The sequence below is a fragment of the Dasypus novemcinctus genome, chromosome X (assembly GCF_030445035.2).
Source record: "Dasypus novemcinctus isolate mDasNov1 chromosome X, mDasNov1.1.hap2, whole genome shotgun sequence".
In the NCBI taxonomy this organism is placed as follows: domain Eukaryota; kingdom Metazoa; phylum Chordata; class Mammalia; order Cingulata; family Dasypodidae; genus Dasypus; species Dasypus novemcinctus.
In genome coordinates this window covers 16,663,032-16,679,573 of record NC_080704.1, presented here as the reverse complement: position 1 = coordinate 16,679,573, position 16,542 = coordinate 16,663,032, and the positions used below count along the sequence as shown (strand labels likewise).

Here is a 16,542-nt window from a genome sequence, read left to right as displayed (position 1 = left end):
GGCTTCTAAAAGCCATTTATTAAGTCCATCCCATTCAGGGAGCTTGTGGAACCTTTTGAAGAGCTCAACTTTTTCCTAAGATAATTAAGTTTAGAACAACTAAAACATCTCCATTGAGGCCAGGTAAATTTTGGGGTCATCACGTGTTAATTTTGTGCATTTAGTTAGAGAAGATCAAGAAGTGGGCCCAAAATTAGAAAACATAAAATGAATGGCTGTCCTTTGTGGAGGTCCTTCTTGAGAATTGACTGACTGACTGTTCCCATCCAACAGGAGAGAAACAGTAAAGAAACAGAAACAGAAGGGAACTCTCTTACCTGATGGCTGAAAACAGAGTCTGTGACAGAGGACCTGACCAGACTTTAGCTAAACAAACTGCTTTTGACCTCAACTGCAATGTGGTGGGAGTTCAAAGATCCAAGGGTGGTTACCTGAGTGAGCCAGGCAACAAACTTGGAGAGGAGAGAACACAAATGATTCCTGCAGGTACTGTGCTTGTCTCTGAGCCATTGGAGGTGTTATCCAGGCTCCCGCCTTTAGATCCCACTTCTGACACCAAGTAATGTTATACTGAAAACAAAACAAACAGACTTAAAAAGGAGGTACAGAGCAAATTTATTGAGCTAAAGTTGCATTAATGCAGGAGCAGCACCAAGAGGTTTCTGCTCAAAGGAGTGAGCTGGAGGAGCAGCTTATATGGCTTCTTGAAACAAAGGGAAGGTGTGGGGGATGGGGAGGGATAAAGGGGACATGAATTTTGGTTAGTACTTGTGTTCCATGAGCTATATGGACTATGGGGGCTGTGGACTGCTCAGGAAGGTTGTCCTTGAGGCCCAGTTTGTTGATTAGCAAGCAGGATGTTGGTGTAAGATTGTGGCCATCTGGTGAAGATCAGTAGACTTTGCTGGTGTCAGCCTGAACTCTTTGTTACAGTTCTTCTTCCCAGGTTGGGGCAGGGTTTTTTTTTATCAATACTTCAAAGGATTATTGGTATGTCAACCTGCTTCAGTTAATCTCTGTTTCTTCTTTATAATTCCCTGGATAAAATGGAAACTCAAGCAAATCAAGATGGTTAATAACATCATTGATCCTTCCAATTTCACACTAGCCTCAAACTAGCTTTCCAGCCTTGTTTTCCATAGCTAACTTCTCTTTTATCATCTCCTCCACTTCTACACTTTCCATCCTGATTCCTTCAACCCAAATATCACTTCTTCCACCAAGCTTTTTCTGACTTCCTGACTCCTTCAAACTGATATATCCTTTATAAAATCAGAGCACATTATGTATAGCTCTACTTCAAAAAAGAAAACTCATACATCACCCTGCTTGGTTCCCATATTTGAAAAAGGGCAGGGATTTTTGTGTCTATCTTTTTTCTCCCCTTGTCTAACTCAGTATTTGATCTCTGCTTAATGAATGTATAACTTCAAACATTACAGAATTAGGGTGTCATTAAATTTCCTACTTCCCTAAACATAAAATATTGTTAAAAAATTTTTTCTTTAATTTGATTTTTTTTGGTAACAGCTTTATTGAGATATAACTCACATACCTTACAATTCACCTACCTAGAGCATATAATGCAATTTGTTTTTAGTAGTTTCAGTTATGTAACAATAGCCACAAGTAATTTTAAAACATTTTCATTACTCCCAAAGACACTCCATAGCATTTCACTATTACCCCTCTCTCCCCAATCTCACTATCCCCATCAACCCTAAGCAACCACTAATCTACTTTCTATATCTATATATTTGCCTATTCTGGACATTTTATGTGAATGAAATCATATAGTATATGGTCTTTCAATACTGACTTCTTTCACTTAGCATGTTCTCAAGGTTCACCCATGTTGTAGCATGTGTCAGTGCTTCATTCCTCTCTGTGGTCTAATACATTACAGATTTTTAAAAAAAAATTTTAAGATACATAGATCACAAAAAACATATTACAGATTTTTAATCCAACTTTTGAAGATCCTTAATAAATTTTTACAAATAAATGAGAAATTGAAAATTCAGTTGCTTTTTTGAAGTAAAGATAAATTCTGACAGGTAAATATTGGAGATGAATTAATTAAATCATACCCCACTAAAACACCAGTGCAAATTATAATCATGTCACTTAGAAATGTAGAAGTAGCCACAAATTCCTCTGATTTTCTATAGCCTGGCTTTGGCGTTTCCTGGCTACCAAAAAACATTAACTTATTAAACAAAGAAATGTTTCCACCTTCCAAATTCTTTCATTTTATGTTTTATTTGGCATGGGACATTGTTAAAACTGTAAATTCAAAGCACAAGAAGGAGACTATATAAAGTAATAAAGATATCATAATAAAATCTCCAAATAGTAATAATAAAATGTCTTCCATAAAATAAATCTAATGCCTTAAATTGCCTCCCACTTTGGACATTTTCTGAAAGGGAGACAAAAAATTGTGTTACGATGTATTTTATTTTATTTCCTATATTTATTTTTAGGAGATACCTGGGATTGAGCATGGGACCTTGTACATGGGAAACAGGTGCTCAACCACTAAGCTACACCCGCTCCTCACAAAGTATTTTAGAGATAATGAGAATGTGTGCTAAAGAAAGGCAGCACTTTAAATTCATCACCCAGCAACATAAAACCTAAATGGCATGCTTCCTTTTTAAATTTACAGTACTATAAGTGGAAATATTATTGATGACGAGACTTCCAGGTTGATTCCAACTTAGTTCAACAGATTACAAGCCCTTAAAATGTGACAATATTTTGAATTTTGTAAAATGGTGCACTGATTTTGAAACCAAGTCCCTGCATTCAGTTGGAGGAGTCAATGTATATATATATATATTCATCCCAGAAACTGCTTAGCTCCAGGGAGAGACAGGTCAGCCAGGTAGAGAGGGAGAACCAGATTCTAACCAAAGTAGGGCATTAGAAAGTGCCGGCTTCCATGCAGAGCACTGCTTTTTCTTCCCATCAGACATATTCATGGTCTTGAAAATATCTTTTTAATTCGTGCACATATTTCTTTTGAGATTGATGCTTTTGGAAGGAAAGTACAAAATAGTTTCTGAGAGAAAAAGCAGTGCTTTTAGCAAGATATTGCTGACCCAGTTAAAGAATCTCAAATTTCAGGCAAAACCTATGTTCTCAATTTCCTTGGCAGTTCTATGACACATTTTTAGAGAACTCAATCGATTTTTAAACCTTTTCAATATAAAATATTATGATTATAAACGTAAGATTTTTAGGGTAACACAGTTATCATCCTCTTTTTGGTTTTGTTTTTATCATTCTCACCATAGGAGGGATGGAAGCTGTTCTGGAAATCAGGCTGTTTCTTTTTTTTTTTTTTTTTTTTTTTTTTTTTATGGTTTTTGTAATTATCTCTTTTTTTATTTTTATTTTTTTTAATTTTTTTATTTTTTATTGACTTTGTAATAATATTACATTAAAAATATATATGTGAGGTCCCATTCAACCCCACCCCCCCACCCCCCCTCTCCCCCCCCCAACAACACTCGTTCCCATCATCATGACACATCCATTGGATTTGGTAAGTACATCTTTGGGCACCTCTGCACCTCATATACATTGGTTCACATCATGGCCCATACTCTCCTCTATTCCATCATGTAGGCCCTGTGAGGATTTACAATGTCCGGTGATTACCTCTGAAGCACCATCCAGGGCAGCTCCATGTCCCGAAGACGCCTCCACCTCTCATCTCTTCCTGCCTTTCCCCATACCCTTTGTCCATTATGTCCACTTTTCCCAATCCAATGCCACCTCTTCTATGTGGACACTGGATTGGTTGTGTCCATTGCACCTTTATGTCAAGAGGAGGCTCAGATTCCACCTGGATGCTGGATGCAATCCTCCCATTTTCAGTTGTAATCACTCTAGGCTCCATGGTGTGGTGGTTGTCCTTCTTCACCTCCATCTTAGCTGAGTGTGGTAAGTCCAATAAATCAGATTGTAGGTGCTGGAGTCTGTTGAGGCTCAGGATCTGGCTATCACATTGTCAGTCCAGAGATTCAAATCCCCTAAATATATCTTAAACCCCAACATTAACTGCACCTCCAGCACATTAGCATGAAAGTCTTATGAAGGGAGATCCCATCTGAGTCCAGATTCATCACACATAAACACCATTTCCAAAGAGGGGCCATCTGCCCTGGTAGTTAACCCCATCGGCCATGACCATAACTCCCATGGGTCTCTTTAGCCCTCAAAGGAACCAATATCTGGGGGTTGTATCTGCTTTATCTGTCTCTCTGACTCTGCTCAGTTGTGCATGAGGGCAAACCTTCTGCCAGCCTCCAGACTCTTTTTTAGAAACTCGTAGCCATATAAACTCATTTCTCCTTTCCATTTCCCCCTTACTTTAGGTCAAACAGCATTTTAAAGTCATGGTATTTTATGTAGACATGGATATTCTGCTGATCCGCATTGAACCTTCCGTATAAGGTCATTTTCCAGTTGCATCATCAGTTGGTAGTTGATAGTGGTCCCTCGTTGCCAGGGAGGCTCATCCCCGGGTGTCATGTCCCACGCTGGGGGGAAGGCATTGCATTTACATGCTGAGTTTGGCTTCGAGACTGGCCACATTTGAGTAACATGAAGGCTGACAGAAGGAAATTCCCAGGCACAAAGTTGCTCTAGGCCTTGTTATTATTTTGGGTTTATCAGCTCACAAGCATAGTCATTAGTATCAGGGGCTCACTGTTGAACCCTCACTCCCTCCCGGTCCCCACCACTGTACCTGGGAGACTGTCGCTGCTCCCCTAGGGACCACGACAGAGCACCACTGGCCAGGAACCCAGTACCCCCCCTACTGTGGTTTTTAATTGTTCAGGCTGTTTCTTTACCAGTTGTGTTACAAATGTACTTGGTTCATATTAAAGAGGATATAGGATCTCAAGCCTGCCTTAGGAAGAAGTAGTATATTAACAATTGAGAGAATAGAAATATTTATCATTGCTTCAAATATAACGAACATAGAGAACTAAACTTGTGACAGTTTAGATTGCTATCCTAGCCATTGCAGATTGTAGCTTTCTGGCCTTTCCTTAGGGGAGCTGAAAACAATGGAATAATTTCTCAGCCCCAGCATGTCTACCTTCCATGGGCTCTGCAGCAGATGTCTTTGGTACCCAGAACACCCCCTCTTACCCATGTCTAATTCCAGATGCAGCTGTATCTCACAGTTCCTCACGTGCTCAGACTTGCCACAACAGTGTCTGTCCTACCTTAAACTCACACTGTGCTTTCTGTCCCATAGCCTTCTCAAAGCCAAAGTTGTGGAAGACAGCTGGGATTAGAAGGTGAGACTGTGACACCCTTGGGAGCAATACTTAATCAGTCAGGGATGGGACCCAGTGGAAATATGCCCCTGCCTCCTCTTGTTTGGATGAGCAATTCTGGGAGACATTCTGGCTGTTTCTTAGAAATACTGGTGGGACCAGATCCTTATTGCTAGAGCGGCAAGACCAGTATGCACCCTATCATCGGCTATCTCCTTCACGGTCTCACTATCCATTTTCTTTTATTACATGTTATGCATTGATGTGCGCCCCTCCCCCCAAAGTAAGATATGTTCAAGGTTCAAGTCCTAACCCCCATTTCCATGAATGTGATACTATCTGGAAATAGGATCTTTGAAGATGTTCTTAGTTTAAGAGGAAGCCAAACTGAAACTGGGGTGGTCCCTATTCCAATATGACTGGTGTTATTATAAGAAAAGAAAATAGGACACAGATAGAAGAGAGAGATGGAAGGGAGAATGCCATGGATTGCTGGCAAGCCCCCAGAAGCTAGAAGAAGCATAGAACGGAACCTTCCCTATGATTGAAGCATGGTCCTGCAGATACCTTGATTTAAGACTTCTGGCCTCCAGACCTGTGAGACAATAAATTTATGTTGTTTTAAGTCGCCCGGTTTGTGGTACTTTGATACGACAGCCCTAACAAACTTAGACAACTACAACTTCCTGGGATTCCCTCTCAAATAAACTATCAACACTCTGCTGGTATTACGTCCTTATCTCAAACTCTGATGTTGAAGCATTCCAAATATCTGCATTTGTTATCTTCACTAGAAAAACTAAGTAGTCCCCCTTATGTCTGCATCTCAGTGTAAGCTATGCATGGTAGTAGTGTCTATGCTTATGATATTAACTATGAAATATATTTTTCTAGTTCCATAAAGTTGGTCAGTTTTTCTAGTGTACTTATAATAGACATATGGATAAAATAACTTTATTGCTAAAATACTTTTGAGAGACCCTACTCCCATTAGGCAGGTAAGGAAACTAAAGTTCAGAGAGTATAATAGTAATACAAGAATTTAGACAGAGATAGGTATAGAACCTAGATTCTGTGATACCTAAATTAGCTTCCCCACCACAACATTTTTAATTCCAGTTGCCAGGAATCTTTCGTTTGTTAATAAATGCCATTCCCTTTCAGAATATTTTGAATGCTCTTAAAATAATGCAATATAAACTTTATGAGGACAGGGAAGATGTCCCATTTAAATTTGTAATAAATGGGTTTTGTATTCCACAGAGTAGATACTGAATCAATATATTGTTAGCTTCATAATGGCAAGGATCTTTTTTTTGATTGGTTGGTTCATTGATATATCCCAAGCACCAAAACAGTGCCTGGCACATAGTAGGCATTCAACAAACTTGTGTTGAATGAACAAATGAATGTGTGCATGCTTAAAGACCAGCATGTATGCTTCTATCTCTTATGCAGTCTAGTAGAGGGATGTCTAAAATTTATTCATAATAGTACAGGTCTATGTGTCAAAGAATGTGCTAGATTGTTTACATATACCCATCTAATTTAATCCTCACAATATCTCTACATGGTAAGGAAACTGAGGCATAGAGGGATTTCATAACTTTTCCAATATCACAAACCTAATGACTAACTGAACTTTGTCTTCACTACATTGATTCTTTTTTTTTTTTTTTTTGGTTTACATTATGGTTTATATATATATATTTTTTTTGTTAAGCCGCCTTTGTATTTTATTTTAATTTTATTCATTTTGTAAAAATATTACATTCAAAAAATATGAGGTCCCATTCAACCCCACCACCCCCACCCCACCACTCCCCCCCCAGCAACACTCACTCCCATCATCATGACACATCCATTGCATTTGGTAAGTACATCTCTGGGCATCTCTGCGCCTCATGGTCAATGGTCCACATCATAGCCCATACTCTCCCACGTTCCATCCAATGGGCCCTGGGAGGATTTACAATGTCCAGTGATTGCCCCTGAAGCACCATCCAGGGCAACTCCAAGTCCCAAAAACGCCTCCACATCTCATCTCTTCACTACATTGATTCTTAACACAGCAGCGATAACTGCAGCATTAATGCTATTGAAAAAACAGGGCACAAGGAGTTCTACTCACCAACCATTTAGTAAGCAGTCATCTTGCAGATATTATAGACTATAAGGTGAAGGACTCTATCAAAGCTATTTCCAAATATTGAGTGTGATGAAGTGTGATGACTCATCATAAAACCAAGAAAAGACAACCTTTATTCTTCCCTGTTGCTTTGTTGTAAATCTGGGAGTGAATTTTATTAAACTGAAATTACTTTCATTGTCATAATTCCTTGTGCTATTATGTGCCATTATTAATTGTTGTTTTTATTTGTTTCAATTTATCTTTTCTGAGGAAATAATGTCCTGCTGAACAATGGCTTTTATATATGTGGGTTTTTCTAGATAAAATGATCGAAGCAAATAAAATCTCCTTGTGAAAGTGTGGACTCCCTTCGACAGCCTAAGGCAGTATATCCGAGAGGTTAAGTCAAGGGTTCTGGAGTTAGCTGTGTGGCTTTACCAATTTCCTTACCCACTTTAAATTCCAGGTTCTACATCTGTAACATGGAACACACCCACAAAAAATTACTTAGCTCATAGTTTTCTTTTTTTCTCTCTTTGTATATTTTTTAAATGATTTCTTTTCATAAGGATGGCAATAACTCAGTGAGTCCCAAAGACCACTGCCGAGAGATTACTTTTTTCTTTTTTTTCACTTTTTAAAAATTGAAGTATATCATTCATACATGAACACACATAAACAATAAGTGTATAGTAAGATTGTGAACTTACAAAATAAATATACGTAACATCACACAGGGGTCTCATATATCACCCCTCCACCAACTCTTTGCATTAGTGTGAAACATTTGTTACAAACTATACAAGAGCATCGTCAAAATATTTCTACCAACTATAGTCCTTGTCTTACATTTGATGTATTTTTCCCCCAATCCATACTATTTTTTAATGTATTTTTGTTATAGATATTGTGAACTTGCAAAACAATCATACAGATGTGTAGATTTCCCGTACAACTCCACTTCCTGGTGGAACATTTGTTACAGATTACGAGATAATATCATCAGACTATTGCCACCAATCATGGTCCATAGCATACATTTGGCACACTTTTTCCATACATCTCCATTATCAACACAGAATAGCTTGGCATTAATGCAAGAATATTGTAGTATTGCTGTTGACCACAGTCTATAGGGCACACCAATTTCAGTTTTCCCATGTTTCTCCATATTCCCATCACCCTGCAGTAGTGTACATATACTCTAGCTCACAGAAGGACTTTCTTGTATTTGTACCCTTAACCACAATTCTCAACCGCCTCTGGGTTCACTGTGCTATTCAGTCCCTAGATTATTCTTTAGCTTTCTTCCTATTGACATTTATTTCCCCAGACTACCTTTTTCAGTCACAATCCCATTTATAAACCAGTTGTTACTCACTATAACGGTTACTATCAACTCCATCCATCTCCACCCTTTTACAGTCAAGTTAATTAAAATTTCTACGTGCATTAAGCATCCATAGTTCTTCTCAACCCTCCTCTTATCTCCTTATCACCTTTACTCTAGGTTCTAATTCCATGTGTTTATTATTTGTATTAAGTTCATATTAATGAGACCATGCTATAGTTGTCCTTTTGTGCCTGGCTTACTTCGCTTAGTATAATGTCTTCAAGACTCATCCGTGTTATCACATATGTCCCAATTTCATTTCTTCTTATTGCAGCATAATATTCCATCATATATATATACACCACATTTTGTTTATCCATTCATTGGTGGATGGACACTTGGGTTGTTTCCATCTTTTGGCAATTGTGAACAATGCCGCTATGAACATTGATGTGCAGATGTCTGTTCGTATCATAGTTTTTAGTTATTCTGGACATATTCCTAGTAGAGGAATTGCTGGATCATATGACAGTTCTGTATTTAGCTTCCTGAGGAACCACCAAACTGTCTTCCACAGAGGCTGCATTATTTTATACTCCCACCAACAATGAAGGAGTGTTCCTATTTCTCCATATCCTCTCCAGCACTTATTGTTGTCTGTTTTTTTAATAATGGCCATTCCATGTGGTGTTAGATGATATCTCATTGTTGTTTGAATTTGCATTTCTTTACTAGCTAGTTATATGGAACATTTTTTCATGTGCTTTTTGGCCAGTTGTATTTCCTCTTAGGAGAAATGTCTATTTAAATCTTTTGCCCATTTTTAAATTGGACTGCTTGCTCTTTCATTGCTGAGTTGTATGATCTCTTTATATAGAATGGAAATCAAACTCTTATCGGATAAGTGGCTTCCAAATATTTTCTCCCATCCACTGGGCTGTCTTTTCACATTCTTGATGAAGTCCTTTGAATCACAGAAATGTTTAAGTTTGAGGAGGTCCCATTTATCCATGTTTTCTTTTGTTGCTTGTGCTTTTGGTGTAAGGTGTAAGAATCCACCACCTACCACCAGGTCTTGAAGATGTTCCCCTACATTTTCTTCTAGGAGCTTTATTGTACTTCCTTTTATATTTAGGTCTTTGATTCATTTTGAGTTAATTTTTGTATAAGGTTTGAGGTAGGGGTCTTCTTTCTTTCTTTTGGCTATGGATATCCAGTTCTCCCAATACCATTTGTTGAATAAACTGTTCCACCCCAACTGGGAGGGCTTGACAGTCTTGTTAAAAATCACGTGGCCATAGATGTGAGGGTCTGTTTCTGAACCATAAATTCAGTTCCATTGGTCTATGTATCTATCTTTATGCCAATACCATACTGTTTTTACCACTGTAGCTAGGTCATATGATTTAAAGTCTGGAAGTGAGAGTCCGCCAACCTCACTTTTCCTTTTTAAGATGTTTCTGGCTATTTGGGGCCTCTACCCTTCCAGATAAATTTGATAATTGTGTTTTCCATTTGCTTAAAAAAAATGCTGGTGGAATTTTTATTGGGATTGCATTGAATCTGTATATCAATTTGGGTAGAATTGACATCTTAATGATATTTAGTATTCCGATCCATGAGCATGGAATGTTCTTCCAATTATTTAGGTCTTTTTTGATTTCTTTTAACAATGCATTATAGTTTTCTGAAAACAAGTGCTTTGCATCCTTGGTTAAGTTAATTCCTAAATATTTGGTTCTTTTAGTTTCTATTGTAAATGGAATGTTTCCCGACTTCCTTCTCAGATTATGCATTATTACTGTATAGAAACACCACAGAATTTTTGCATATTGATCTTGTATCCTGACAGTCTACTGAAATAATTTATTAGCTCTAGCAGCTTTGTTGTAGATTTTTTTGGATTTTCTAGATATACAATCATATCATCTGCAAATAGTGAAAGTTTTCATTCTTCCTTTCCAATTTGGATGCCTTTTATTTCTTGTTCTTGCCTGATTGCTCTAGCTAGAACCTCTAGCACTATATTGAACAACAGTGGTGACCGTGGGCATCTTGTCTTGTCCCTGATCTCAACAGGAAAGTTTTAGGTTTTCACCACTGAGTACAATGTTAGCTGTGGGTTTTTCACATAGGTCTTTATCATGCTGAGAAAATTTCCTTCAATTCCTATTTTTGCAGTATTTTTATCAAGAAAGGATGCTGTATTTTGTCAAATGCCTTTTCTGCCTCAATTGATAAGATCATGTGATTTTTCTTCTTTGCTTTAGTAATGTGGTGTATTATGCTGATTGATTTTCTTATGTTAAACCACCTTTGCATGCCTGGTATAAAACCCACTTGATCATGATGGATAAGTCTTTTAATGTGTTCTTGAATTCAATTAGCAAGTTATTTTATTGAGGATTTTGCATCTGTATTCGTTAGAGTAATGGGTCTGTAATTTTCTTTTTTTGTAATATCTTTATCTGGCTTTGGTATTAGGGTGATATTGCCTTCATAGAATGTGTTTGGTAGCGTTCCTTCTTGTTGAGTTTTTTGGAAGAACTTGAGTAAAATTTGTATTAACTCTTTGAATGCTTGGTAGAGCTCACCTGTGAAACCGTCTGGTCCTGGGCTTTTCATTTTGGGGAGCTGTTTGATGACTGTTTCTTTACATGTGATTGGTTTCTTGAGGTCTTCTATTTCTTCTAGTGTCAGTGTAGGTTGTTTGTACATTCCTAGGAATTTTTCCATTTCATCTACATTGTCTAGTTTTTTAGCATAAAGTTGTTCATAGTATCCTCTTATGATCTCCCTTATTTCTGTGGGGTCAGTAGTAAGGTTCCCTTTTTCATTTTTTATTTCATTTATGTGCATCTTCTCTCTTTTTTCTTAGTCAGTCTACCTAAGGGTTTTTATGATTTTGCTAATCTTCTCGAAGAACCAACTTATTGGTTTTGTTAATTTTCTCTATTTTTTTGTTCTCAATTTCATTTATTTCTGCTTTGATCTTTGTTATTTCATTCCTTCTACTTGCTTTAGGATTAGCTTGCTGTTCTTTTTCTAGTTCCTCCAGCTGTGTAGTTAGGTCATTGATTTTAGCTCTTCTTTTTTAATGTAAGCATTGAGGGCTATAAATTTTCCTCTCAGCACTGACTTCGCAGCATTCCATAGGTTCTGATATGTTATATTCTCATTGTCATTTGTCTTGAGATATTTATTGATTTCTCCTGAAATTTCTTCTTTGACCCACTGATTATTTAAGAGTGTGTTGTTTAATCTCCATATATATGTGAATTTTCCCTTTATTTACCACTTGTTGATTTCCAGCTTTACTCCATTATGATCAGAGAAAGTGCTTTGTATAATTCCAATTTTGTTGAATTTATTGAGATTTGCTTTGTGTCCCAACATATGATCTATCTTGGAGAAAGATCCATGAGCACTTGAAAGAATGTATATCCTGCTGTTTTGGGGTGCAATTTTCTGTATATTTCTATTAGGCTTAGTCCATTTATCATATTATTCAAGCTCTCTGTTTCTTTATTGATCTTCTGCCCAAATGTTCTATCCAATGCTGAGAGTGTTGTATTGAAGTCTCTATTGTTGTAGAGATGTCTATTTCTCCCTTCAGTTTTGCCAGTGTTTGCTCATGTATCTTGGGGCGTCCTGGTTAGGTGCATATATATTTATGATTGTTATTTCTTCCTGGTGAATCATCCCTTTTGTTAATATGTAATGTCCTTCCTTGTCTCTAATAACATTTTTGCCCCTGATGGTGCTTCAAGGGCAATCACCGGATATTGTAAATCCTCACAGGGCCCACTGGATGGAATGGGGGAGAGTATGGGCCATGATGTGGACCATTGACCATGAGGTGCAGAGGTGCCCAAAGATGTACTTGCCAAATGCAATGGATACGTCATGATGATGGGAAGGAGTGTTGCTGGGGGGGGGGGGAGAGGTGGGGTGGGGGTGGTAGGGTTCAAAGGGACCTCATATATATATATATTTTAATGTAATATTATTACAAAATCAATTAAAAAAAATAACATTTTTGCTTTTAAAGTCTGTATCATCTGATATAAGTATAGCTATTATAGCTACCCCAGCTTTTTATTTTATTTTATTTTTTTGGTTACTGCATGTGTGGAATATCTTTTTCCAACCTTTCACTTTCAATTTATTGGTATCCTTGAGTCTAAGGTGAGTCTCTTGCAGACAACATATAGATGGCTTATATTTTCTTATCCATTCTGCCAGTCTATGTCTTTTGATTGGGAGGTTTAATCCATTAACATTCAATGTTATTACTGTAAAGGCAGTTCTTATTTCATCCATTTTGATCTTGCATTTTGTCTGTCATTTTATATTTGACACTTTTAGTTACTGTTACTGATACAGTTGTCATTTCTAGACTCTCTTCCAGGCCTCTCTCTCCTGTTTTTTCAGGTTGTAACACTCCCTTTAGTATTTCTTGCAAAGCTGGTCTTTTTGTTATAAACTCTCTCAGTTTCTCTTTATCTGTAAATATTCTAATCTCACCCTCATTTTTAAAAGATAATCTTGCTGGGTATAAAAACCTTGGCTGGCAGTTTTTCGCCTGCAGTATCTTAAATATATCATACCACTGCCTTCTTGCCTCCATGGTTTCTGATGAGAAATTGACAATCTTATTGGGTATCCCTTATATGTTATGCATTGCTTTTTTCTTGCTGCTCTCAGAATTCTTTGTCTCTGACATTTGACATTCTGATTTGTATGTGTCTCAGAGTTGGTCTATTTGGATTTATTGAGATGGGAGTACGTCGTGCTTCTTGGACATGGATATCTATGTCCTTCACTAGGGTTGGGAAATTTTACACCATTATTTCTTCAAATATTCTTTCTGCTTCTTTTCCCTTCTCTTCTCCTTCTGGGACACCCATGACACGTATGTTTGCATGTCTCACTGTCATTTAGTTTCCTGAGACCCTGTTCAATTTTATCCATTCTTTTCTTTATCTGTTCTTTTGTTTGTTCACTTTTGGAGGCCATGCTTCGAGCTCACTGATCCTTTCTTCTGCTTCCTCAAATCTGATGTTATGTGCCTCCAGTGTACTTTTAATTTCATTTATTGTACCTTTCATTCCCATAAGGTCTGCTATTTTTCTCTGTATGCTTTCAAATTCTTCTTTGTGCTTATTCAATGTCTTCTTAATATCCTTAATCTCTTTAGCCATCTCATTGAATTTATTAAGGAGATTTGTTTGTACATCTAAGATTAGTTGTCTCAACTCCTTTATGTCATCTGCAGGCTTATCTTGTTCCTTTAATTGGGCCATCTCTTCCAGTTTCTTGGTATGGATTGTAATTTTTTGTTGGTGTTTCCACATCTGGCTTGCTAGATATATTTATTCTGGGTGCAGTTTCTCCCTTTAGTTTAGGGATTTCTTATCTTTTCTCCCTTACTAGTTGTGTAGTAGGAGCCAAGGATGTAGTTGGTGCTGTAAGCTATGGAGGCTGAAGCTGCCCATGTTGCCCCAGGAATTGATGAAGTTTCTCCCACCTTTCTCCTCAGTCAGGGGTAGGGATAGAGCTGTAGCCATGTGTAATAATCCCAGTTCAGCATAAGACTGTCTGTAGTCACCCAGAGATACTGATGAAGCTTCACACCCCTTCCTCCCCTACCTTAGGCAGGGATGGAGCTATAGCTTTGGTCAGCAATCTATGCTGTGTGGGTCCAAAATGACCACAGTTGCTCAGGTAAACAGATGTATCACCAGACCCTCTCCCTACAGGGAGTGGGAATTTATCCTCTGGAGTGCCCAGAAATCTAATCTCTGTGGGCCAGACATGCCTGCAGTTTCCCTGAGAGGCTTAGGGAATACTATCCCTTCTGCCCTTTTAGGGGGTGGGAACAGAACCACAAATGCTCAATAGTTCAGTCCTGTAGGCTGACAGTACCTACCATTGACCAGAGAGGCTGAGGAAGCACCAGTTCCCTCCTATCCTATTGGGTGGTAGGGGTGGTTCTATGGGTGCTCAACAGTCCAGTCCCTTTAGGCCAAGAATACCTGCCATTGCCTGGAGAGGTTGAGGAAACACCAGCCCCCTTCTATCCTCTTAAGGCATGGGGTTGGATCCACAGGCACCCAACAGTTCAGTCCCTGTTGGCTGAAAGTACCCACAATTGTCCAGAGAGGCTGTGGAGACACCAAAACTCTCCTATCCTATTGGGGGTGGGGATGGATTCATAGGCATCCAATAGTCCAGTCCATGCAGGCTGAAGGTCTGCTATTGCCCAAAAAGACTATGGAAAGATCAGCCCCCTTCTTTCCTACTGGGGGCGTGAGAGTGCATCCACAAGTACCCACCAGAGCAGGCTGTGTGGGCCAAAAGCACCTGCAGTTACCCAAAGAGGCTGGGCAAACACAGTCCATCTCTTGTCCTATTGGGGATGGAGGTGGAGCCACAGGTGCCCAACAGTCAGACTTGTGCAGCCCAAAACTGTTGCCCTGAGAGGTGGAGGCAACACCAGCCCCCTCCTATACTGTGGGGGACAGAGGTGGACATGGGCTCAAAGACACTCAACAAATCTGTGTGGGCTGAAAACTCCTGCCATTGCCCAGAGAGGCCAAGGATAACCAGCTCCTCTCCTATTCTCTTGGGGTGCAGGGATGCAGCCCCAGGTGTCTGACTATTCAGCCTCTGCCAGCGGAGAGCACTTGCAGTTGCCTGGAGAGCCTGGTGCAGGTACCCCAGCCACCTCTCTGCTGGAGGTGGGGCTGGGGGCTGAAGTCTGATCTTGGTGGAAAGAAGCCCCATCCCTAACTTCACTGGATTTCAGTCAGCCAGGCTCCCCCTCATGCAGGGGGCGGAGTCAAGATGGGAGCTACTGGACTCTTTTCCACTTGGACATGCTCAGACCCTAGCTGGCTCTAAGATTATACTTTAGCCAGCCAAGTCCACTAATCAGTAGCTGAGGTCAGTGGACATCTGTCTCTTCCTCCACCATTTATGGGAAATGGAGCTTCCAGCTCCAGCCACAGAATAGCTCCTGAGGTAGTTTGCACTCCTAGAGTAGGATGGGCACCAGCCTCTGCAGCATGGCTTGCAGCTTCCCAGAGAGGTAGTGCAGGTCCCCCCAGCTTCCTCCTTGCTAGAGGTGGGACTGGGGTTTAGGCTAGACCTGCAATCCAACCTGGGTGGAAGGAAGCCGGCCCTTACAAGCACTGATTTTCAGTCAGCGCTGCTTCCCCTCCTGCCCGGGGCGGAGTCAGAATGGCAGCCACCAGCTTCCCTATGACCTGGACAGGCTCAAAGTTTATTTGTTCCTAGGATTCTACTTCAGCCCACTGAATTCACTAATCAGTAGCTGAAGTCGGTGCCACACCGTGTTTTCTTCCCGGTTTTATTGGGGGAGATGGAACTTCAACCACGGAATAGCTCCCAAGGTGGCTTACACACCACAGGCACCGACCTCTGCGGCATGGAGGGCTCTACTCACGATTCCTCTGTGCAGATGGGCAGTCTCCTCCTTCCACAGTGTCAAGGATGTTGCAGGATACTCCTCTGGTCTCCTGGGTCCTCCAAAAGGTGCCTTAGGTAGCTCTGGGTGACCACCAACTGCCCTGTTTCAGGAGCTGACTCCAGGAGCGCCTCACTCTGATGCCATCTTGGCTCCACCTGAGAGATTACTTTTTATGCTGAGGAAAATGGAGGTTTTCCTCCCTCCTACTTCCTAGTAGGTACTTCTCTGGCTCCCCCTAGTGGACTTCCCAGCCTGGATGAGACTTGTTCCCCAAAGAAAC

At 39.6% G+C, this 16,542-nt stretch overlaps 1 protein-coding gene across 2 annotated transcripts in view; it reads left to right on the top strand.

Annotated features, from left to right (window-relative positions):
• The window catches only part of FANCB (FA complementation group B), a 214,778-nt gene that overhangs the window by 117,363 nt on the left and 80,873 nt on the right, over positions 1-16,542 (top strand). Inside the window, exon 10 of one of the 2 annotated variants that reach the window (XM_058292099.2) lies at positions 274-486. The exons of the other annotated variant lie outside the window; for it this stretch is intronic. Within the exon in view, the coding sequence (XP_058148082.1) occupies positions 274-321 (48 nt within the window). The 3' untranslated portion in view covers positions 322-486. Of the gene's footprint in view, positions 1-273; positions 487-16,542 lie in introns of those variants that run through there. 2 annotated transcript variants of the gene reach the window in all.